The sequence below is a fragment of the Armigeres subalbatus genome, chromosome 1 (genome assembly GCF_024139115.2).
Source record: "Armigeres subalbatus isolate Guangzhou_Male chromosome 1, GZ_Asu_2, whole genome shotgun sequence".
Taxonomy (NCBI): domain Eukaryota; kingdom Metazoa; phylum Arthropoda; class Insecta; order Diptera; family Culicidae; genus Armigeres; species Armigeres subalbatus.
Genome location: NC_085139.1, coordinates 176,288,434 through 176,315,085, shown reverse-complemented (window position 1 = coordinate 176,315,085; position 26,652 = coordinate 176,288,434). Strand labels below are relative to the sequence as shown.

The window sequence follows — 26,652 nt, the reverse complement described above, 5'->3', positions numbered from 1 at the left end:
GATCCTCAGGTGAAACTCAGCCGAAACTTTGGAGGCGGCACTACCATAACAACCAGAATGAGCTCGGAGAATTACAATGACCTGCTCGAAGATATTCATATTTCAGCAAGATAACGCAGCGATTCATGTCAGCAAGAAAGCAATGCAATAGTTTTCTGAACGAGACATCGAAGTTTTCTGCTGTAAGAGAAACTTGGAGCTCAATTTCGTCCAAAACACTGGGAAAGCTGGTTGACTCCAAGCCGAACCGGATTTTTAAAACTATTCAGAAAAATGGCAAGCAAACTAAATAATAGCAAACACGAATTGTAATAATATCGACTGTAATTTGAATTTAAATAAAAATAGTTAAAGTGCGTTTAAACGAATTTTCCTTCAAAAAAATTGTTTTAATTTTTTATAGTAGCTGTGAATACACATTAACCTTAAATCAATATTTATGTATAATATGTCCCTCAAGATGCACCACATGTAACCACATTTAATCATTTTTCGTGTTTACTTTCCGTGAAACAATCAAATATGGCAATGCGTATAAATGAATTTTCATCACTGTAATAAGCTCTTAATGAATAGCCTTGGATATGGTATGGGGCCGTCCACAAAGTACGTCACGCCTCTAGGGGGGAGGGGGGTTCTGAGCAGCGTGACGATCCATACAAAAATTTTAGGGGTTTGTTACAAAAAACGCGACAAAGGGGGGAGGGGGGGTTGAAAATCGTCAATTTTTGCGTGACGTACTTTATGGATCTTCCCTATTATGACACTAAGTTGAAAAGCAAGAGAAGTTTTATACATTTTGATATATCATTATTCCGATAATAGTTTTTGAAGATTATTTTCTGTTGTGCATATGGGGGCCTCTCGTTAAGTAAGTTCTACATCAACATTTCCTTTCCTATCCCTAGTTACGGTAAAGATGGGCGTGGCTGGGAGTAGTAATCCTCATCTTCTTCTTCTTCTTCTTCTTATTGGCATTACATCCCACACTGGGACAGAGCCGCCTCGCAGCTTAGTGTTCATTGAGCACTTCCACATTTATTAACTGCGAGGTTTCTAAGCCAGGTTACCATTTTTATATCATGAGGCTAGCACGATCATACTTTTATGCTCAGGGAAGTCGAGACAGTTTCCAATCCAAAAATTGCCTAGACCGGCAACGGGAATCGAACCCAGCCACCTTCAGCATGGTCTTGCTTTGTAGACGCGCGTCTTACCGCACGGCTAAGGAGGGCCCCCAGTAATCCTCATGCTTATGCCATTTTTATCTTAGGTTGGAATCAAGAGAAACTCCCACCTTGCTTTCCGATAGCAATCTGGATAAGGATTCCATAAGAAACATGAGTAACGCTATTATTTTCTGTTGTGCATATGGATCAACCGAGTCCCAGATCATAATTGGGACCACGACGCCCATGAATGCTCATTAACGCACCACAGAATAAATCAATACATACTAAGTTAAAGCCTGCTTAATTAGACCTAATTTTCTCAAATATTAGATGCAAGTATAGTTATGAACTTGTTGAAAAGAGATTTCTTTCTACATTGGTATCACAGCTTGCATCCCCCACTTCAGCAGTGACACTTCATAGCCCAAGCAAGCATCTACTGCCGTACCACTCTAAGACATATGTTCACACATAATTATCACACTTTCGCAGGCATTTTCCGCCACTCCTCATCACTTATCACGTATGAGTAATTATAATTGAATAAATTATCATTCCACGCTTCCACCGAAAGGATGACTGACGATGACGCTTCGTTCTATAGATACGTCAGAAACAATTGCGGCATCCATTTCCAGAAGGGTTGACGACGAGGGTTGAAGAGATTCTTGAAGAAGTAGAATCGGGAGTCGTGTGCGTGTGTGTGCATGTTTAGCAGCACGCAGCCTCCTGCATATTGCCTTTCGAGGACATTAATTCAGCAATCCTCACGCCATCAACAGTGGCGCTCCACCCGAGAAAGATGAATGATAATGAGCGATAATGTATTTCAAAGAACGGGAAATGAGCAATTTATTCACGCGTCAGCAGCGCATTAAGAAGTGCGAGAGTCAAACTGCGCGACGGGTGCTGCTGCTGTGTAGGCTTCAAAGTAGGAAAGCAGTCAGCGCTTTTGATGACACATTTAGCAACCATTAGTTTCTGGATGGTGGATATTAGGCGAAGTACGTCTTCCGCCTACCCGGAAACACTTGACTAAATAATTCAAGAGCCGCCCGACTTGTGGAACGCATTGGATGGAGTCGATGTTGTTGAATAGTTTTCGGTATATCCAACACAGATCCATGTTGAAGAAAGTGTTCTTAAAACGAGAGACTACTCTTTTTCACGGTGTAGAGCAGCCCCATTACTTGCTGAGCAGCAAGCAATAGTTGACCGCCACTGTAACCGGCTGTTTTGTCGAGACCCACGTTTGTTCCAATAGATTGTTAGAAAATACCACCATAAATGTATAAGATTTTTGTACCAATATCAATAAGAAGGCAATACCTCAAGTAAGTAATGACACCTCATTGCGTTGTTCTTCAGGTGTTCACGTGACCTAAACGAATATCTCAACAAGCTACTCACTACCTCCCGAATACCTCATGAAACATCATGAGGTATGTATATCAATGTGTATCTTGAAAAGATATTTTAGTTACTAGATAAAGATTGTCGCTGTCGTCGCTGTCCGGAACATCTTTTGCTGGCGAGGATAGGGGAGCTAAATGTCAAAGAAGGAAAATCCATACGATTTGACAGGTATGTACCACACATGTTTCGGACAGCAGAACAAAGGGAACCGAAGCGACAATCTTTATCTAGTAACTAAAATATCTTTTGTATCTTGCTATTATAATTAGAGATTACTATTAGATTGATATTCGTAGAATGTGCAAGAGTTATTATGCTTGGAATTTACCACTTATGGGCGTATCTTTTTGTGATAAAGAGTATGGGCATTGAATAACTCAACAAAATATTCGCAATCGAATGGGATGAACATCGGAGCTGTGAGATGATGTCCAAGAGCAGTAATCCTATTCAATTTGATAAAAGAGCAGACTGCGGTGGCGGTTGTGGTATCTAGAGAACATGAGGCTGTGCGTTTGAGTCCCACCAAGACTCGTTGATTCTTTTTCTCAAATTTAATATCAATTTGTCCATTTTCGAAACATGCGCTGTGCATATGCACAGCCCAATCCAAACACAAAAAATATTAGAAAAAGTTGTCAAAATAAACCAATAAGCGATAAAGAATATCCGTCCCATGAGACCTACAAATGTACGATGAGCGGCAAACAGTTTAAAATTCGAGAGGCTTTGCAAAATTCATGTCAATACAAGCACTTCATCAAAAAAGTCACCATCCGCCCCTCTACACACTGAACCCATTTCAGCGCTGACATTCAACCAATATTCCAATAGCCATGGGAAATTGCGAAGGGAGTGAAGCCATCTCCCCTTGCTGCCTGCGGTGGCAAAATCTTCGATCCCTTCTAAGACAGTGTTGCTACAAGTCGGATCACATATTGCAAATCAATTTACAATCTATTATGAATATGAAATTGGTACACAAAAAAAGAATGTCAGAACACCAGACGCGTCGTCGTCATCGTCATCCCTTGGACGGCATCATATGTGCTCTAAATTGGTTCACAGAGGGGGAACTTTCTCCTCAGCCAGTCAATGCATGGCGGATATGCAATGCCGGAGGAGTACGAGTTACGGTACGGCAGGAAGCGAAAGGTTAATTCAGCTTCCGCCGCCGAGGTGCGTGAGATTCCGGATCACTGACACGCCGAACATTTCGGCGGAAGGCAGAAGGGAACGTGTCGGACTGATATGTGTTAGGGGACATGTTTTCTGCCTGGTTTGCAACACGTACCGGAATTGCTATTGACACAGTTCGAATGGTTGTCGGGGAGCTGTTGGTATATTATAATTTACAATTTGAATTCCATTATCTTTCAAATCGGGGAGTGTGTGTACGATGGCAACGATCCGGGGCTGCGAAATTAGGTGGGTTGAAATTGACGCCTTGTGTGATTACCCGGAAGAAGATGCAGATTTTTGAAAATTAGGATACAATTTGAGTCATTGAACTACATACTCCTGATGAAGAAGAGGACATCTATGGCTCTACATTAGGGCAGTTCACATTTCCGAGTTTGAAATTTTTAACTCCCATATGTCTATCAGCTTCTTTTTGATTATTTAGAAGTCCTGGCAAAATTTTAAGCAGTTTGGAGGTGATTTAGAAGTGGCTCAAAGGCATTTTATGTTTCTGGGAATTTATATGGAGAAAGATTAAAATTTGTTAAGTTATCCTGAAAATTCAAATCGTTATGAATAAAATGTACCTATAAGTCTAAAAACGTGGTTGTTTTTCAATGCGGAATGTGTAGAAAGTCTTCAACATCGCGGAATATGCAGATTTTATTTGAAACAAAAAAAACTAAGTCCGGAACGCAAATAACAGGACCAGTACCTGCCAAAATTGTGAGGTTAGGTTTTCCGCGCGCAATCTGCTTAAAACCAAAAAGTTAACCACGGGCTTCATTTATATAGATTTCAAAAACTGGGGCTGGGTAGTGTGTGTGTGTGCACGAGAGCATTTTTTCCATATAGTACACCCAGGTTTTTTTTACACGGTTTGGTTTTGGTCGTTTAAGACCTTCAGCGTCAATGAAGCAATGAGTTAACCCCACGAAAAAAATCACAAAAAACAAAGAAAATTCAGGGGGGATTTACAAAGCTGCGAAATTTCAGGTTCACCGAGAAATTAATGAAATCCAACCGCGTAAAAAAAAAACCCCGCAACAAGTTGCATTTGACGGGGGAAAACTCTAGTTGATCACTATTGAATAATCACGATTGGTCATTGCGCTCAAAAGTTATGAAAAAATGGTGTGTTGAACCATATGAGTGAGACGTCTTACTAATCAATTCGCACTGCTCTTTTTTCACAGTGAGAAGTAAAAAATAGGAAATTATTAGTGAGAAGTGAAAAGTGAGACGTCTCATTTCTCACTTCACGCTTCTGATATCTCACTCTTAACTGTGAAAAGTGAGAGGTGCGAAGTGAGTAGTGAGATGTCTTCTCACTAATAATTTCCCATTTTTCACATCTCACTAGGAAAAACTAAAAGGTGCAGCCAAATAGTGTTGTACGCAAAGGTGACGTAGGACTACGTAGCTATACGAAATGGATGGTATTTCATAATGTGCCTTTTTATTGACATTGACATTGGTCAACTGAATCAAGAAGCCGAATAGTAGATCCCAGTTGGATGGACTTTGAGTCTCCAACCGTGGAAAAGGGATTAACAGGGCACATCGGCCGCATCGCCGCTGAACCAACTCGACTGGCTACCAGTGGATACATCACAATAAAAGACATCATACTCAAAAATGTACGAAATAAAAGAGAAATAATTAGAAGTGGAAGTGGCGCGAAACCAAACGCAAATATATTTATTTGCAACCAAAACAATCAACCCTTTCTGTTCGGAAAATGCTAGTCTTGAGAATGGCCAAATTTTTTTTCCCAATGCGCCTTTTCTATAATTGACTGTAACCAAACGCTTGTCGGAGCCTAGCGTCTAAATTTCTGGCGTCTGCTCTGCGTGAAATCTTGTTCGATCGCTTTCTGCGGAATCCCGATCAAAAGGCTCGGGCGCGCCGGAAAGCAGCTTTCTTGTATTCAATAAAGTAAGCCCGTTAGCCCCGCCCCTTTTTGATCTGACATGGGTGTAAATATGATGTGCACTCATAACGATTAACTGAAGGGCGGGGCTAATGGAATTACTTCATGAGATACACGAAAATTGCTTTCCGGCGCACGCGAACCATTTTGGTAGGGATTCTACAGAGAGTGGTCTCGGAGCATGGGAGAGACTGAAAATTAAAAGCATCCTGTGAAATTTTCTCACAATATTCTGAATTTGGTTGTAAGCTGATAATGAATAAAAATACGTTTTGTTGAAAAGAGTAACATAATAAATTTCATTCAAGAGGAAATTTCTTCATTGTACAAAACATATTTGCTTGGCCTTACTGTAGAAATTTTCCTGTAAAGTAGCGTTTTTATCGAATTAGCTGTCGCCTGCAAGAAGCGTACTTCTTGGCAAGATTCTTTGATTTTGTTTTTGTTAGTCATTGGATATGAAATCGATTTTTTCCGATCCACCATTTTATACAAAAAGGTTGATCCGAGATGAATGTTCCTCAAAGTTAACTCGCTTGGCGGAGGCAGAAAGTTTGTCCTTCGGTAGCAGAATCACAAGCGCGCGACGGAGGGAGATGAGGTAATATTTTTTTTAAATGGATGAAATCACTAACAACAACCAAGCTACCACGGCGATGCCACAGAAACAAGCCATTTTTTCAACCAATCCTTTCTGCCATGGTAATGTTGTTCATAAGAAAATCTAATTTTCTTTCTCCAATGCGCTTTTCGAATAACTAACTGCAATAACCAACCTCAATGACTTTTCAATAAGACGTCACCATTTGGAATAAATTTTCAGCATCGCCACTGCACCACGCGGGATCGCAACAGACGACATTTTTGTAACCAACCCTATCTTCACATAAAATGCTGGTTCGTTGAGGTTGAACGATGGCCACCGATGCCGACGACCACCCTTAATGTGATGATTTTCCGTTGACAATGCTACAAGTGTCATCGTGCTGCTGTTTCCGCTTCACTGCATCCGCTATGCGTGAAATTTTGTTCAAACTGAGGATTAGATCCAAACCCGCAAGTTGCTGGATTTTGATGTCTGTGTTTGCGATGCATGCACGGGATTGATTGTTTTACTATTTCCAAATTGGTTGCCAATTCACAATAATGATTGGTTGAAAATCTTTATTTATAAAACAATACAAAATGAAGCGTTGACTCATCCTTGATCGAATGGCCCAAAAATATTGGAAATCCATCGAGGAATGGGTGAGTTATCATATTTTCGTGACGCTCTCCGATTTTCGTTGAGCTGATTTCAGAGAAGCAAAGTCCGCCTTATTGAAGTGAGGTTGATTGTAGTCGCCAAATAGGATGTGGATGTCATCAAACCGCATGGCCGAAGTGATTGTACTAACTGCGATCAGGTGCTGTTCAATGGTAATAATGAAAAAAAAAATCTCAGGATATGCTAAAGAATTTCCAATGAAAGTTTTCGAAAAATAGCTGTGAAAATTTCGAATAACTTCTTGTAGAAACTACAGAAAGTTTCCTATGGAAATTCCGAAGAATTTCTGATTGAAAACATTTGTTTCGACTGGTAAGGACCATGTGGCCAGATGTCACTTAGCCAAGAGGCATTTGACCGAATGCATGGTCGTAAGTTGTTTGGTCGAATATGTCATTTCACCGAACAAACCATTGAGGTAAAACCCATCTGGCCGAACAGGCCATTTGACCGAAAACGTCGTTTGCCCAAAAATGTCATTTGGCCGAATGGATCGACATTTTTGGTCGTATGATCAGTTCAGCAAATGGTCATTTTGGGCTGTATGACTCGTTCGGCCAAAGAACACTTCAGGCCAAATAGCCCTTTCTGACTAATTCAAAAGATTCTCAGGGTAATGTCTTATAAAAATATATAATATATTAAATTATAAAATATTTATTTATTTATTTATTAGTAAACCATCTTCACAGATTGCACAGCACAGATTGCTTCCCTTATAGCGAAATTATTTTAATTCTCTAATCCAAAACAATTATTGTAGCCAAAGTTTGTTCTGTGAAAAGCTGTGTTGAACTTAGTCTGTGTTGAACTTAGTTTAAAATTAAAAAAAACACACTAATAAAGCTTAAAAAAAAAATGTTCTGTGAAAAGGGATCACAAATAAAGGCGAGTTTCGCAATCTACGTGAGGAAACATTCCAACGTACGAGCTCCAATAGCTCGAGACAATCCCGATTCCCTGTTAGGAGGTCGAAGATAAACAATCTCTGCATTTTTAGGCGCCTAGTGGAAAGCGTTGTTCGAGCGATGACGAAGTACCGGGGTAGAATTTATAAGGCGAGAGAGATACTTTCCAGTTCACGTTTATTTCAAGCTAAAATTCATGCGTTTTGACGTGTCCTATTTATAGTCGGCTCTACCCTATTATGCATTTAAGAACCTTCTAGAATTCTATACAATTCGTAAGCTTATTGTATGCAAGTCAATGCAAGTACTAAAGATTTGTATTGTGTGAAGTGTACGTATGGCTGAATGTTCTAGAACTGTCAATAACAATGAATGTAAATAAACAAATGATTCTGTGTTCAAGATCTAGAATGATCGATGGTAAGTAGTTTGAAATAATGAGTAAATTATTTGAATAATGTTATGTTTTCTTCTTTCCAGGCATGATTTTATGATGCTCCAGCTGTGGAGCTAGGTATGACCAAAAGGGGTAAGTATTTAATGGAATTCTAGTGGTGTTTTGAAGTGCGGCTGGCAGCATGAGGCATGCTGTATCCGCTGGTGTGGTGCTAGAATAAAGCACCCCGGTGGCTTGCTGCTGGCCGCAACATTCCGCCCACCAAATTGGGGATAATTTGCAAAAGATGCGCTGGAAATAATGCATGATGACTTCGATGATTACGTTCGATAATTGCACTTTTCATAAGACCTGTATATGAAACTGCTCTTGGTCTTGGTTTTGATGATGACAAATGCATATTGTTGTGATGACGTCGGAGTATCGCTTCGATGACTGAAGGTGATCAGTTGATAAAGATGTTCGTTGAGATTTTGGTTCTTGAAGAAGTTTTTGCCGCCCACCTTGAGCGATCGGGTTTACTTGCGGGGTTGGATGGGAATTCTTCGTAGATGACAATGACCTTTATCCCATACTCTCCTTCGGATGATACCAATAACTTGCGCGTTGTAGCCAAAGTAGACAATCCATGCCGCCCACCATAGACGAATTACTTGGTGTGAGGATGTTGTGCTGACGAGGTTTGGCTTATGATGCTGATCGATGTGATGTGGTTTCTTGATGTGCTTCATTCCACTCACCTTGAGCAATCGGCTTGACTTGATTAGCTGGGAGGGAATCCTTTGTTGATGACGATGACTTTCTCCCCATACTCTCCTTCGGATGAAGATGAAAGCAATTACTTGCATGTTGTAGCGAAGATGGTTGGTAACTCGTGCCGCCCACCATGCACGAATCATATGCTGAGATGATGTGGTGTTGAAGAGAATTTGCTGTGGCTGTTTTTTGAGTGGTGGACATTGCCGATGTGATGGGGAAAAGATGTCGATGGATTTCGGTGACCTGTAGACGGCTATGTTGATGGATGACCCATGCAGATGAATGATTCCGTTTGCTGGTGATGAGATGCTATGTTCTGCCATGTTGGATGACTGGTTTTTCGTGCTCGGTTCTCCGTTAGCAGATAGATGTATGCATGCTTCATAGTGTGTCGATGATTGTTGTCGATGGTTGATTGAGATTTCATTCAGCTTCTTGATTGTAGCTACGCTCTTGGTATGATGAATGGGTTTCGTTGCTTGAATTTCCGATGAATGTTGCTTGCTTGTGTGGTAAGTGATCGAATGGGATTGGGACGAAAACTGTGGCTGATCTTCACTTCCCGACGGTTGCAGTGTCTTGATGACGACTTCTGGTGCAGGTTGGCCGATGATAGCTTCCTGAGAGATGGCTTCTTGTGGCGGTTGGTCGAGTGATGAAATTTGAGAGTTTGCTGTGCTTGCATCCTGAAGGCAATCATTTTCAACCGATGCTGCAGTTGAAAATCGCTCCAGTGATGGATTGTGCTGGGTCAAAGTGTTGAGGTTTTGAAGACAAACGATGTCGGCTGCGTGTTGAGCGTTCGTATGCTTCAGCGGTGTGGATTCCAATATTGGCTTGAGTGGTGCGTATTGATGACGCGTTACGGGCGATCCGATAGTGTTGAACTTTGGATAACAAAGGCATTGTTCGCCAGTGAGTCGTTGAACGGTGGTACTGGATTTCTCTTGATTCGCCATTGAATTCTGGGCCTCTCGAAGTAGCCGTTTGATGGTTGATTTGATCGCGTTCCTTTGTGTGTCAGCTTCGGTTAGTTCCTCGATGATACTGTCCAACTGGTTGTCGTCTTCACAGAAGTCCAGTATTTCATCTTGCAGGGATTTGAATTCCTTCCACCAGCTTTCCAACTGATCCAATTCGGCGGTCAGACTCCCGACAGAGCTTTCGTCGTTCATGTGACTAACTCGGACCTTGATGTCAGCAAACCGAACTTTCAGCATTTCACGTTTCTGTACTACTTGCTCCATTGTTTCACTAACTTCACTTAACTACACTACAATAATCCTGTCTACAGCGCCAATTTAGTGTTCGAGCGATGACGAAGTACCGGGGTAGAATTTATAAGGCGAGAGAGATACTTTCCAGTTCACGTTTATTTCAAGACTAAAATTCATGTGTTTCTGCGTGTCCTATTTATAGTCGGCTCTACCCTATCATGCATTTAAGAACCTTCTAGAATTCTATACAATTCGTAAGCTTATTGTATGCAAGTTAATGCAAGTGCTAGATTTGTATTGTGTAAAGTGTACGTATGGCTGAATGTTCTAGAACTGTCAATAACAATGAATGTAAATAAACAAATGATTCTGTGTTGAAGATCTAGAATGATCGATGGTAAGTAGTTTGAAGTAATGAGTAAATTATTTGATTAATGTTATGTTTTCTTCTTTCCAGGCATGATTTTATGATGCTTCAGCTGTGGAGCTAGGTATGACCAAAAGGGGTAAGTATTTAATGGAATTCTAGTGGTGTTTTGAAGTGCGGCTGGCAGCATGAGGCATGCTGTATCCGCTGGTGTGGTGCTAGAATAAAGCACCCCGGTGGCTTGCTGCTGGCCGCAACAAGCGTTTCCAAGTCGATCAGCTTGTAACGACTTGGATAGCTCGGGAGGTTGAATGGGTCGTTCCAAGGTAGCTGTCTTAAAGCAAACCTAATGAAAATTTTATGAATTCTTTCGAGTGCCAGCGTATGGACCAGGAAGGGTCTGGGTCATTTGGCATAAAGTCATTTGGCATAACGCCATTTGGCATAAGGTCATTTGTCATAAAGGCCATTTGGCATAATGGTCATTTGGCATAACGGACATTTGGCATAATTTAGAACTACAAGAAAAGAGTGGGTCATTTGGCATAACGGACATTTGGCATAATTTTGAACTGTGAAAGCGAAAGGGATATTTCCTGTAATGTTTAGCGTAGGTAAAGTAAGTCGAGGCTGTTTTCTGATAAATTTAGACTGATGGTAGACATTTTCCGGAAGAATGAAATAACAAAACGGCAGCTGCTTCCGAGGGAGGGATCACATCCATCATTGACTTATTCCGGCCACACTTTTAAAGTAGGGATTGCATCCACCATTACTTCAATCCGGGCATGCGCCTTAAGACCGGATCAAATCCACCATTGCCTTAATCCGGACAAGCGCCTGACTTTAAAAACTCAAGCAATACACTTGTCGTAGACGAGTTACTAAAACCAATCAAGTCACATATGAGTTACTGCAACCAAATCAATCTGAATTGTGCTACTCGGGGAAGAGATCACATCTACCATTGATTTATTCCCGGCAAGCGCCTACTTATAAAGAAGGAGTCACATCCATCATTTGCCATAATCCGGGCAGGGCCTACTTTTAAAGAAGGGATCACATCTACCATTGCTACAATTCGGGCCACACACCTACTTTTAAAGAAGGGATTACATCTACCATTGATTCAATCCGGGCAAGCGCCTACTTTCAAAGAACGAATCAAACCCTACATTGCCATATTCCGTGCAAGCGCCTATTTTTTAAATAGAAATCACATCCACCTTTGCCTCAATCCGGGAAAGCGCCTTTTTTTTTAGAGGGGTCCACATCCTCCATTGCCATAATCCATGCAAGCGTTTACTTTTAAAGAAGGGATCGCATCTACCATGGCCTTAATCCGAGCATGTGCCTACTTTTCAAGAAAAGATCACATCCACCATTGTCTCAATCCGAGAAGCGCCTTCTTTTAAAGAAGGAATTACATCCACCATTGTCATACTCCGGGCAAGCGCCTACTTTTAAAGAAGGGATCGCATCCACCATGACCTTAATCCGGGAAAGCGCCTACTTTTAAAGAAGAGATCATATCCTCCATTGCCATAATCCGGGCAAGCTCATACTTTTAAAGAAGGGATCACATCCTTCATTGTCAAAATACGCCCACACGCCTACTTTTAAAGAAGGTGATCACATCCTCCATTGTCATAATCCGGCCACACGCCTACTTCTAAAGAAAGGATTACATCCACCATTGCTCTAATCCGGGCATGCGCCTACTTTAGCATTGCATTGCAAAAGCATTCTTTCCACGACAGGATAATGTCTTTTTAATATTGTTATCGACAGGTGTTATATTTACTATTCCGGGGTGTTTCCCGCATCACTTAGTTACCATTCACCGAACGCAAAGAAAAGTTATGCCAAATGTCCGTTATGCCAAAAGACCCTTACTTTTGACGCTGGTCACAATTATGCCAAATGTCCGTTATACCAAATGATCGTTATGCCAAATGGCCTTTATACCAAATGACCTGATGCCAAATGGCGTTATTACATATGACTTTATGCCAAATGGCCCGCTCCCGACCAGGTAACATGGAGACAGTGTTTTTATACAGAACAGTGTTTTTATACAGTAAACATTGCTGAAGCCGGCAGCATGACGACGGATAAAACCCAGCAAAGTGTATGCCTTAGATGTTATGATGCTGATGTGTTCGTTAAATCTCAACTTCGCATCGATGGAAACTCCTAGGTTGCAAATAGAGCTGATGCGTTCCAAGCCGTCCGATCTAGTAGAATAATGCTGCAGGATGAGTATACCCCGTTAGGCATAACGTTAGGCATAACGGACGTTAGGCATAATGTACGTAAGGCATAAAATTCCTCAAAGAACAACCAATGACATAAATAAGGCAGAATGATGCCAAACGTACATTATGCCTAACGTCGCGGACCCCTGCAGGATAGCGTTGGCGGAACGTGTGAAAGTTATGACCTTTCATTTTTTACTATTTACGGGTATGCCGTTGTCGTCACTCCAAACAAGCAAACGATTAACGTCGTCCTGAATAACAGCACAATCAGCACGAAATCTAATTACGCGGAAAAACTTCAGGTAATCAGCATATGAAAACTTGCTTGATGAAATCACTAAACCGATGTCGTTAACGTTGATGAATCATCATTCTGGTATGGATTGTGCGTGGAGACGCAAGTACATTGTAGGTTAGTGCCACTTGGGCGTTTTGCCTCGTCCAAATGTTATATGTTTCTTCAAAATGTGGAAATTTTGAATTTGAGATCTAGTTTTGTTACGGTCATCTTAATGACGGTAAATATGAGGGAAACCACAAAAGGTGTTTTGCCTCGGGGGGCGTTTTTGGGCCTCTTCCCCTACTCCAGATGTCATTGAAAAGATATTGGAGCGCCTGCATTTCACCGTCACAAAACTCTTGCAATCAGATAGGTAAGAGTGCAGCCATTCTATGATCCACGCTGGGAATCCTATGTGATTCAGTTTGTCGATAATAATATCATGGGGTACAGTGTCGAACACTTTTGCAAAATCGAACTTGTCACTTGGCTTCAAGCTATCGAGATATGGTTGATACGTAACACAACAATTTTTTTGTTGTTGAGCGGTTTTTCATAAATCCATGCTGGCAGCTCGGCAATCGGTACAGCGACTCTATACAATCTTGCGTGGATCAGCTTTTCGAAAACCTTGCTTAAAAAGCAGAGGTTGGATATTCCCCAACAGTTTATGACACAATTTCGACTTCCAGATTTATGGATCGGTATTATGGACGTGGTTTTCCAAGCAAATGGAAACACTCTGTCTAGGAGCGAGCGGTTGAACACTGCAGCAATAGGGGTCGCTAACATGGCAGCGCAATTTTTCAAAAAATGCAGGAGGAAGATGGTCTGTTCCTGGACCTTTAGATGTGTCAAGATCATCCAGAGCTGTTCGAATCTCATCAGGAGAAAACTGAAAGTAGGAAGGTATTTGATCAAAACAATTCTGGCGACGGACAGGATATGCTTTACGGAATACACTTTCGAAGTAGGCAGCAAAAAGGTTAGCTGCTTCATTGCTTGTTCTTGAAGTAGTTTCATTAAATTTCACCAAACTGGGGATGCCGTTGTAATTCTTCCTCTTTTTGATGTAGTTCCAGAAACGAGAAGGATTCTCCTTCACAGAAGCTTGAAAGTTGTGCACATAATTTTCGTGGGCAGCAGGAAGAATTGCTTTATATTCCTGCTCGAAATCACGAACACTGTGCCTGTCAGAAACGTTCTTTGTTACGAAGTATCGGCTACGCAGCTTGCGGAGATTGTTGCGAAGGCTACGTAGCTCAGGAGAGCAATACAAAAAATCTTAAGGTCGATTCACACCGCCTCCGCCGGCTTAAATGACCAAATCAGACTATGGCCAAAATGTGCTTTTTAATAATGTACGAGAAAGCCGGCGATATAGCTAAATGGGTTAATCAGGCGTTTTTTAAGTATATTGCGATCGGTTACAGTCAGGAAATTCTCTGTGTATCAAGAAGTGTTGAAGCAGATTTTTAGAATATTTGTTAGCAAACTGTGGCAATAATATGTAATATGAAACCTGTCAAAGCTATCATTGAGATTTCTACTTTATTTCTCTGAGAAATGGATGTTACTGATTAAGACTATGGCGGAGCATCGTTAATGCTTAGAATCTTTCATCGGAATTCACAGGGAGGTTTAATGAGGTGTCTTGCAGATGTTGACGAGATTTTGGGTCACTCAACCTAGTGTTTAGACGAGTATCTGCAAAGCAGAATCAGGCTGAAAGTGGATGGGTTCGATTCCCGGTCGGTTTGGGTCATTTTCCGGTTTGAAATTGTCTCGACTTCCCTGGACATAAAAGGATCATCGTGTTTGCCACTATAGGCTTAAAAAACCAACTCGTAAATGACAACGTCCCAGTGTGGAATGTAATACTAAGAAGAAGAACTGGTTTTTACATAGGTACTGGGTGCTGGGGGGTCCCCAGGTCTCCAGTAGACTTGCGAGCAAAGGTGTAGGATTGCCAATCCGGAGATGGCGAGTTCGATTCTTGATCCGGTCTAGGATGTTTTCCGGTGGAAAACATTCCTGGACATAGTGTATCCATTGTACTTACCACACAAGATACATACTCATGCAATGGCGGGCATAGAAAAGCTTTCAAATAATAACTGAGGAAATGCTAATAGAATACTAAGTTGAAAACCAAGCCAAGTTACAGTTGGAATATAGAGCCATTGAAAAAGAAGAAGAAGATTGGGTGCCGAGCACTGCTCTATGTTATCTGATAGCATCCTACTTTATTCAACATTTAGTCAAAACAATACACATCTCAGATCTCAATCATTCCTGTTGCCTGTCAGACACATTTCGTATATCCTGTCTAGAATTGCCGCCTTCCTTCCGGCCCCGGCAGCGGCTGTTGTCGCGCCATTTAACAGCCCGGGTGTGCAGAGAAAAAGACAATAAAGTGTTTTAATTTCACGTCTTCAGCGCGCTAAAATGCCACCCATGGTGAAGGCACTGGTTTTGTTTTTCACCCTTCAACCTTTACGCGCGCGGAAAAATAATTATTATTTCCCGGTTACTCTTGCCGTCGCCCTCTCGGCTTTCGCTAAAATTTGCCGGGAGCTCTTCCTATGTAAGCATTCGCGGAAACATCTTGAAGTATAATCGATATCACCGCGTGTGTCTTTTCCCGAGGGCGCTTGTCGTTGCTGATGTTGTTGTTGTTGTCATTAAGCGACTTTAAGCTCCTGATGTTGACGACGAAACTCAAAATTCTCCGAGCACTCTGAAGAATTTCCCTACTCCTGGATAGGCACTTGAGAGTAGCAGGATGAAACCGGAGTCGCTCCAGGGTTGCCTAGTGACGGCTCGTTAGCACCACATCCCGTGAAAATTTCTCCCTCACACTCTCCTCCCAAGCTCAGCTCCTAATCCCCTTTCGGTGCCAAGAACAACGGTGCCACCCGAAAAATGCAACATTAATCACAATCCTTTAGGACAGTGAAAATTGAAATAAATGACGGTGTTTATTTCTTGAAATATGTTTAAAGTCTTAGCGCGCTAAGCCGGCAGGATTGGTTCACATAGGAACGCGCCAACCACCACGGGAAGAAGTTTTTCCTGCTCCTTCTTCCGACGGCGCAGGGGAATGGGCACCAAAGCCACTGAGACGCTCAATCCAGTCAAAACGTTTTAAAATTTGGTGCCTCAATTTGTTCAGCCTAGTTCACCGGCTGGCAGCCGGTTGCCGCCGTTGCGAAGGGGGAAAACTTTTCCGTTTAGCTGCTATTAGTACTGCTTTTGGCGAACCGACGGTATTTAGGAGCAGCAACAGAGGCATAATCTTAGATAATCTTTCGCATTTGTTTCAATGTCTTTATTGTTTCCGCCCGGTTCGTACAAGTTCAAATTGAGTACTATGATTGGTGTCCCATGAGCCAGCATTTTTTGTAGCATCTTTTGTAGGACATTGAAAAATAAATTTATAGAAAATTTACTACAGCGCGCTTCAAATGTATCATGTACTATCAACATAGAAAAGATCTGATGCCACAAAAAACAATCAAGATACTACAGAATTACGGAAATACGTATTTTCTGTTTATTCAGAAAAATAGAGAATAAGAATTTGCTTTACTTTTATTTAATCAAGAAAAATAATGCGAAAACCTTGAACAAATCCTATAACCTCCAATATTCATTAATAAAACACTCACCTGGCAGCTTAAAGGGCAGCGTTCCCATCAGTGGATCTGGCCCGAATCGTTGTGGTCCGAACGCGAATGGATGGAAGCCCTGATGCCGAATTTTGGACCGCGGTTCTCGCGGACCATCCACCGTCACTTTGATCGCCTTGCTGTACGTTGCAACCTGGATCGGGACCGTCGATATCACTATCGTCAGGGTGAAACTTTTTCCTGGAACAAAGACAACGGCACACACAACCAGAGAAAATCTCATTAGGAGACAATATGGGAGTCATAAAAAGTGAAGTGAAACAATAGCATCGGCATGGGTCCCCCTCGCTTTCATCTTCATAGAACGAACGCTCCGGCAAAGGTTCCAACTTGGCTGCAATCGATTAAAATTCTTGTGTCTTCCCCTTGCACCGAGCGCGATTTTTATCACTTTTTATGACGCTCTTCTTCTGCTCTTATTTTTAATTTTCAACAAGCAGTGAACATTTTCGCTAACAAGATTACTCCCGCACACGATACCGCGCGCTGATGTTGATCCCGAATTCAGTGATTTTCGATGTTGTTAAACCAATATCGTCCCCCGCAGCTGCACGGTTTACGGCAAGGGTTCTCAACTAGGCTCAACGTTCTCAATTGCTAGTTAGGAACAATGTCAGAATAGTCTCACATTTATTGATGTAATAATGACTTTTCGTATTTGGAAACAAAAATATATAAGTTGGCAGCAGTACACTAATTACGTGAGAGATTTTCCAAACGTTTTTCGCAATTACTTTTTGTCTAATAGAATATTGCTTGAAGGAACATCGACGAGCTCAGTGGTCTAGTGGCTACCGCTTCTGCCTTATGCGCGGGAAATCGTGGGTTCACTTTCAGGCTCGTCCCTTTCTTACTTTGTATTTCTATCTTAGTTCTTTTTGTGTATCACGTTCTAACAAAACGATTCCTACTGCTATAATCTTCCACACTAACAATTTCAAATCCTGACGTGGCACCTATGAGAGGTTGTAGAGTTCTCTGCATCTTTCTTAAGTAGGTATCCAACTAACCATCGCGAGGACGTGGCCAGGACAGATCTCGACTATTGGAGAGTGCATTGCTTCCTTCTAAGATATAGTGATTTTAGTCAATATCTGTGTTAACAGAAGAAAGTGATGCTACTCTCATACAATAAATAGTCCAGGCTTTGACCACCAAATCTTCGAATTTAACAATGATTACAATCGAAAATATGTACTTCCAATTTGTTAACCACCAATTTAACTTACTATCTATAATACAAAATAAAAATTTGTACGAAAAACCTATTCCGTTCCTAGATAACGATTTTATTTTTAAACGCTGCCTTTTCGTGCAATTTCAAACCATGCGGGTTGACATACGCCACCCTGAAGCTAAACACGCCAGCCTTAATATGTAAACAAACAGCAGTAAAACTGACAGAAAAATCAAGTATCAATAGATGTAAAGTCATATTCTCGTTTCCACTCAAATGAAAGCTTATGAAATGTTTTTTTTTTTCTGAATTGTTGTGTAACAGGGAGATGTGTATACAAGATATGTTTATTCTATAATTTCTTTGGTGGGTGCATGTGGTCTTGTGTATTACGGTGCCAAATCCCTATTTTCTATTCACCGAACAACTATCACGCATCCAAGAAATTCCTGCAGTAAGATCTTAAAGATTGCGGGCAACAGGGACTATGTCCAAGGGCTTGACGATCCCTCCCCAGGCCATCTGCGAGTTGTGGGGCTTGCCTAGGATGTGGTGGGGTTTGACAGTGGGCTACTATAGCATCATCAACGTGCACTGCCCACACGAAGGAAGACCCGACGACGAGAAAGAAGCGTTCTACGCACAGCTGGAGCAGACATACGATGGATGCCCACTGCGGCACGTCAAAATCGTCATCGGTGACATGCACGCACAGGTAGGAAGGGAGGAAATGTATAGACCGGTCATTGAACCGGATAGTCTGCATACCGTATCGAATGACAACGGCAGAGATCACCTAACCAAGAAACGGAAAACCAAATCGACCACATTCTAATCGACGTTAAATTCTTCTCCGACATCACGAACGTCCGCACTTACCGCAGTGCGAATATTGAATCTGACCACTGCCTCTTTGCAGTATGCCTGCGCTCAAAACTCTCGACGGTGTACAACACGCGTCGAAGTCGGACAAGACGGTAGACTAGCCCAAGGATACGCGAAGCAGCTAGAAGTGGCACTCTAACGGAAGAGCAGCTAGGCGCAGCGTCTCTTGAAGATGGCTAGAGAGATATTTGATCCGCCATTGGTAGCACCGCAACCGCTGCACTTGGCACGGTGCCCCCAGATCACAGAAACGATTGGGATGACGGTGAATGTGAGCAGTTAGTGGAAGAGAAGAATGCAGCATGGGCGAGATTGCTGCAACATCGCACGAGGGCGAACGAGGCACGATATAAATGGGCGCGGAACAGACAAAACTCGGTTTCCCGGAGGAAAAAGCGCCAGCAGGAAGATCGAGTTAAACCGTTTACGTAAGGGCCACGTGCCACAGCTGATTTTTGTAAGGACATAAACGGAAACCTTCTTACGAACGAGCGTGAGGTGATCCAAAGGTGGCGGCAGCACTACGAAGAACACCTGAATGGCGATGTGGCAGACGAAGATGGCGGTATCGTGATGGACCTAGAAGAACGCGCGCAGGACATAATTTTACCGGCTCTGGATCTCTAGGAAATCCAGGAGGAGATTGGCCGGCTGAAGAACAACAAAGCCCCTGGGGTTGACCAACTACCAGGAGAGCTATTTAAACACGGTGGTGAGGCACTGGCTATAGCGCTGCACTGGGTTATTGCCAAGATTCGGGAGGAGCAAGTTTTGCCGCAGGAGTGGAAAGAAGGTGTTGTGGGTCCCTGGATTGGTAAGCTGGATTGTAGCAACTACCGCACAATCACATTGCTGAACGCTGCCTACAAGGTACTCTCCCAAATTTTATGCCGTCGACTAGCACCAATTGCATGGGAGTTCGTGGGGCAGTACCAGGCGGGTTTTATAGGCGAACGCTCCACCATGGACTAGGTGTTCGCTATTCGCCAAGTACTACAGAAATGCCGCGAATACAACGTGCCCACACATCATCTATTCATCGACTTCAAAGTCGCATATGATACAATCGATCGGAACCAGCTATGGCAGCTAATGCACGAGCACGGATTTCCAGATAAACTGACACGGTTGATCAAAGCGACGATGGATCGGGTGATGTGCGTAGTTCGAGTTTCAGGGGCATTCTCGAGTCCCTTCGAAACCCGCAGAGGGTTACGGCAAGGTGATGGTCTTTCGTGTTTGCTATTCAACATCGCTTTGGAAGGGGTAATACGAAGATCAGGGATTAACACGAGTGGTACAATTTTCAATAGGTCCGTCCAGCTATTTTGGCTTCCCCGACGACATAGATATTATGGCACGTAACTTTGAGAAGATGGAGGAAGCCTACATCAGACTGAAGAGAGAAGCTAAGCGGATCGGACTAGTCATCAACACGTCGAAGACGAAGTACATGATAGGAAGAGGTTCATGAGAAGACAATGTGAGGCACCCACCGCGAGTTCGGTGGTGACGAAATCGAGGTGGTAGAAGAATTTGTGTACTTGGGCTCACTGGTGACTGCCGAAAATGAAACCAGCAGAGAAATTCGGAGACGCATCATGGCAGGAAATCGTACGTACTTTGGACTCCGCAAAACGCTCCGATCGAATAGAGTTTGCTGCCGTACCAAACTGACAATCTACAAAGCGCCCATTAGACCGGTAATCCTCTACGGACACGAGACCTGGACGATGCTCGTGGAGGACCAACGCGCACTTGAAGTTTTTGAAAGGAAAGTGCTGCGTACCATCTATGGTGAGGTGCAGATGGCGGACGGTACGTGGAGGAGGCGAATGAACCACGAGTTGCATGAGCTGCTGGGAGAACCAACCATCGTTCGCACCGCGAAAATCGGACGACTGTGGTGGGCCGGGCACGTAGCCAGAATGTCGGACAGTAACCCGGTAAAAATGGTTCTCGACATCGATCCGACGGGCACATGATGACTTGACTTGACTTGCGGACCCTTCGTAGACTGCGTGGTTGACGACGTGTAGCCATGGACCGAGCCGAATGGTGAAGACGCTTATATACCGCACAGTCCACTTCGGCCTTAGTCTGAATAAATAATAATAATAATAAATATCTTAAAGTCTACATGAGTAACCAACGATATATCTGACTGTTTCGAATATGATATACGCCCTTTATTATGTTGAATAGAATGTATTCTTAGCATAGGTTCGTGATAGTCCAAGAAATCTCTGGAGTAAGGCCATAATGTCTACAGGAGCAACAAAAGATCGATCGGACTATTTAGACATGGTACATGCCCTTTATGATACATTGAATAGAATGCGTTCCCAGCATAGGTTCATGGTTGTCCAAAAAATCCCTGTAATAAGGCCTTCAGGTCTACATGTGTAACCAAAGATTATTTGGATTGTTTCAAATATGACACATGCCCTTTGTGATACATATAATAGAATATGTTGATAGTATGAGTTCTTGGCTATCCGAGAAATCCCTGGAATAAGGCCTTTAAATCTACATACGTAACCATGGGTCAATTGGATTGTTTCAAATATGGTACATCCCCTTTGGGATGCACAGAATTATGTTTTGTTACATATGTAGGTAGATCTTAAGGCTTTACTCCAGGTTTGTGTTGGATGACCGACAACATATGAAGTAGACACATCATATTTTATAATTTAAAATGGACATGTACCACATTTGAAATCGATCGATTTATCTTTGGTACGGGGTCATCACCAATAGGCCTGGGTGCCTATCTCAAGAGATTTCTTGGATGACAAAAATCCTAAGCTGATAACTCATTTTATTCTATGTATCACAAAGGGCAAGTGCCATATTCAAAACAATCCAATTGATCTTTGGTTAATCGTGTAGACCTTAAGACCTAACTCCTGGAATTTCTTGAATGACCAACAACCTCTGCCGTTGACACATTCTATTCTCTACATCAAACGGACATAAACCGTATTAAAAATCGTCCGGTTTATCTTTGGTTACTTATGAATATCCGTCATCCTCACTCCAGGGGTTTGTCTAAGATCTTAAGGCCTAACTCCAGTTTTTTTTTGTAGACCTAAAACCTCTTCCTTTGATTTATTCTATTCTACATATCCAAAAGGGCATGTGCCATATTTAAAACAGTTTAATTGATCTTTCGTAACGCGTCTAGACCTTACTCCAAGGATTTCTTGGATGCCCATACTGCCGTTCTACGCATAACTGTCCCATGGTCATAATGGAGTAGCAACTGCGGGCAGTCAATCAAGCTCAAGCTCTACACATTCAAAAGGGCATGTACCACGTTTAAACAGTCCTATAAATCTTTGGTTACGCCTGTAGATCTGGATGCCTAACTCCAGGGATGTCTTGAATCCCTTCGTTCACACATTTTTTCTACACACCCAAAGGCGTCACGCCGAAAGCCATTTCGGCCATCGGCGGCGGCGTGAATCGGCGTAGAAATTTTGTATTACATTTACTTTTAGAAGTTTTTTTTCTATGTTTTCAAGACATTGACGTGAGAATCTTTAGTATTTCACCGGAAAAGTCTGAGGAACTTCCCCACAAAATTCTCTAAGTTTTTCCAAAATATTCATTTGGAAATTATTTGCGATTTTTTCACATGAAATACTTTTGAGAATTCAATTGAAAATCAAGTCGTTTTCGCCCATTGCAGCCTTGTAAAGCAACGGCCGAAAACGACTTGATTTTCAATAAAGTTTTCCACAGTCGCCAAGAGTTTCTCATTTTGAAAATACTTTGAAATTTTCAAGGAAAGCTCTTTAGAATTTATTAATGAAAAAATCTTCAGAATTTCTATGAGCATTTAATCTAAATTTCTATAGGAAAATGTTCAGAATATCTATCGAAATATCCATGGAAAATTCTGTTAAATATTCCATAGGAAATTTAATGGAATTTGCATGTTTTTTTATAATTTCTACACGGGGAAAAAATGAATTAGGATTAACAACAACATTTATTGTTGATACAACCACAAATACCCGAGCAACACAAATCAGACAAAAATGATTGCAACCAAATAACCAATAAGGACTACATTTCGCCAAATCGGCCATATAGTGCTACTTTAATGCTTATAAGTTAAATAGCCGAATAGTGGCCCTATATGACGGTTTGACATAATATAGTGCTAATGGTTATTTGAACAGTAACTTGATTGTGACTTAATCTGGTCACATGTGAGATGCAGTAACTTATATGGAACATGTGTGCTGCTAGGGTAGGTACTTTATCGACAATATGATGATATCAACAAAGGAGGAAGAAACGTCAGCAACAGAATCGAATAGTAGCTAACTAGCTTGTTTTGGCCAAAGGAAAATCTTTGAAAATTGTACGAAAAATTATTTTCAAACAATAGGAAAGGGTTAGCACATGTGACGATTGGGCAAATCAAGCATCCAAAAAAATACAATTTTCAAAAAAAAAAACAAGGGATGACCGCTGTGGACGTTGGTACTCGGATTCTGATGGCTTTTCCGCAAACGTGAGTACAGGTTGAAGGTTCGAGTCCCTCCGAGACACGTGGATTCTTTTTCGCAAATTTCATTGCAATTTGTCCATTTAGAAACCTGTGTTGTGCATATCCGCAGTCAAGATTTTTACAAAAAAAACTTTTTTATACGGCCTAGTTGCCGAATAATGTGCAATTAATTAGAAAAAGGGGTCGTTTGACCAAAAATCATAATAATCATATAAATAAAGAACGGTTTGATTAAATATTTAATTTGATTAAAACGTCAATCGTACGGAAAAGCCGTTGTTTTTAACAGGTTGTTTGGCCGAAATGGTCGTTGGGCCGAATGAGTCAAAAGGCCGAAAATGCCGTTTTGCCGTAAGACTAAATGGCCTCTCAGCCAGACGGCCATTTCGAGAAAATGATCTTTTTTGCAAACGGTATTTTAGGTCAAATTACCTAATTGGCCAAATGACTTTTTCAGCTAAATTACTGGTTCGGCTGAACGATATTTTCGGCCAAATATCCATTTCGGCTATATGACATTTTCGGCAGGATAAGTCTAATGATTTATTCGGCCAAACACCTTTCGGACAAATGGCCCTATCTGTCTATCAAATTACCTAATTGGCCAAATGCCTTTTTCAGCCAAATTACTGGTTCGGCTGAACGATATTTTCGGCCGAATATCCATTTCGGCTATATGACATTTTCGGCAGGATGAGTCTAATGATTTATTCGGCCAAATACCTTTCGGACAAATGGCCCTTCCTGTCGTTTGGTCGAAAGTAACTCGGCAAAATACCATTTGTTCGAATGCCGCCGAAAGGGACATTTGGCCGAGCTCGTAATTTGGCCTACAAAATTGTTTGCCCTAGCAGGTCTTTAGGCTAAAACTGCCGTTTGGGCGAAAAAATCGTTTGGCCGAAAGAGTCGTTTTGCCGAATAGATCATTTAGACAAATATGTCCATTTCGGCCAATTGAGCTACTTTGGCCAACGGTTTTTTTTTTCAGTCAAAGGAACTGTTCGGCCGAACGACTTTTTCAACTGTATGTACCTTTCAACCAAATGACATTTTCGACAAATTATGTCTAGGCTAGATGGACTTTCGCTAAGTGATTTGTTAGGTAAAATGCCATATTTGGCCAAAAACATTTGACTTTCGACCAAATGGCTTTCTGTCAAATGACTCTTCTTCGTTCAAAATTTCTATTACAACCAGATTTTTTTTTTGAGTTTCAACGGAAGGCAAAAGAAGCAATCCTTCAGAATTTGCTCTCAAATTTATCCTTAGTCCTTTATCCTTTTATGGAAATCATTGGTATTTTATTTACGAAAAATTCCGTAAAGTTTCATCGTGATAAGTTGGAGATATCTATTGGGAAATTCTGCGGACTGATTCGAATTTGAATCGGCGTGGAAAATCTTATGGAACGTACACACGGTCAAGCAGTTTGACAAACATTGACTCCACCTCTCGTTTATTCCAACATCCATCAAGTTTCACCAACAGCGACACGAACAATCAATTTATTCGACCAACAATATCACACACGAACGACCGAAGCGCCAACTTGAGCACCAACCATCAAAAAATATATGGGGGTTTGTGCAACTTCACTACAAATGCTCAAACATGTTCGGCGAACCTTGACTCCACCCCCGACAACTCAAACCAAAATCAAACCGTTTTAATTTTTTCCAACCGAGCCGCCAACTGTCAAATGGTTGTTCGAACAACTTCACACACGTTCAAACAAAGCAGCAACCGAACCGTTTTCTTGGGGGCGGAGTCAATGTTCGTCAAACTGCTTGACTGGTGTGTACGTTGCATTAGATAAGCGGCATGACAAATTTCAAACCGCCGATGCAAAATTGTTAGCGGCGGTGGCGTGCCAAAATCTGTCGGCGGTAGCGACGCACACCTCTACATGTGCCATATTCACAACAGTTTGATTAATCTTTCGTAACGCGTCTAGATCTTTGGCCCCTACCCCAAAGTTTTCTTGGGTGCCCAAAAATCTATTCCGTGACCGTGAACCAAACCGCGGGCTGTTATGGCAGCAAGCTCAACGACCTTGCCGAGCGCTCCTCTTCAGCAGGCTTAGTCATCAACGTCAACAAAGCCAAATCGTTGGATGTAAACACGGTAACCCCTTCCAGTTTCACAGTAGCCGGGCAACCAGTGGAGAATGTTGAAAGCTTCCAATATCTCGATAGCTAAATGACGTCAGACGAAGGTCAAAAAAGGGGTCGTACACATATTACGTGAGCATTTTTTTCTAGGCTTTTCGACTCTCCCTCCCCCCATTTAAGATTTTTTTTCATACAAAATTTCATGATTTTTAATTTATAAGGTGCGTAAGAAAACGACAGACCCCCCTCCCCCATAAGTGCTTACGTAATATGTGTACGACCCCATATCTGGAATATCTGGAAAAACAGGCACATAAGTGAACGCACCAAAATACGAATTTTCAACTTTAACGTTAAATCTCCCGAGTAGCACACTTGTCATATACCAGTCACTGTAACTTATATGCAACCAAATCCAAATGCTACTTGGGCTGTGATGTTATACGCTAGCGAAACATGGTGTATATCAGGGATCGGAAGTGGGGCTTGGCTCATGGTGGCGAACCCTCAAAAAAGAAATAAAAGAAGTCGACCCACTGGCACTAGTACTGAAAGTGAAAAGTACCTGCGATTCTCATGATCAGAAAATAGTTTATTCTCGAACTGTCATTGTTAAGTCAAATTTGATTTCAATATGGGAAATGAGACGCACCTTTATGTCATTTGGGATATTAGATCAAAGCATCATTCATTAATTACATGGCGCTTAATTTGGCAATTTTGAACCCTCGCCCAGGTGGTACTTGGTGGCTACAGCGTTGATACTCTCATGCCTGACATATTGTAGACCTCCATAATGATCGGTTTTGGGAGATGCTCGTTCTTGTGTTTCTCCAGTTTCCCCAAAATGTTTAGCTTCCCTAGGCCCGATTCAACCGTGCGCAGTCAGCGTCTTCAAGGCCTTCCACGAATTCGACAGAATGTATCTTTATTTACGCTATTACTTCTTCCGACATTCGCACTAAGTGACAAGCCTAGTCAAGTCTGACGAATTTTAAGAAAAATTAAAAGAAAACTCTTCTTGTTTGCTGCGCACCTTGCCTTCTTGTGCCCGTCGGGTCGTTATCGAGAACCATTTCCATCGGGTTACTGTCCGATAT

The 26,652-nt window shown here is 41.9% G+C and overlaps 1 protein-coding gene across 2 annotated transcripts in view; it reads right to left on the bottom strand.

The window, feature by feature from the left end:
• Window positions 1–26,652, bottom strand: part of LOC134205553 (segmentation protein Runt) — a 208,248-nt gene that overhangs the window by 48,752 nt on the left and 132,844 nt on the right. For both annotated transcript variants that reach the window (XM_062680879.1, XM_062680881.1), the window contains exon 4: window positions 16,831–17,031. In XM_062680879.1, the coding sequence (XP_062536863.1) occupies window positions 16,831–17,031 (201 nt within the window). The remainder of the gene's footprint in view (window positions 1–16,830; window positions 17,032–26,652) is intronic.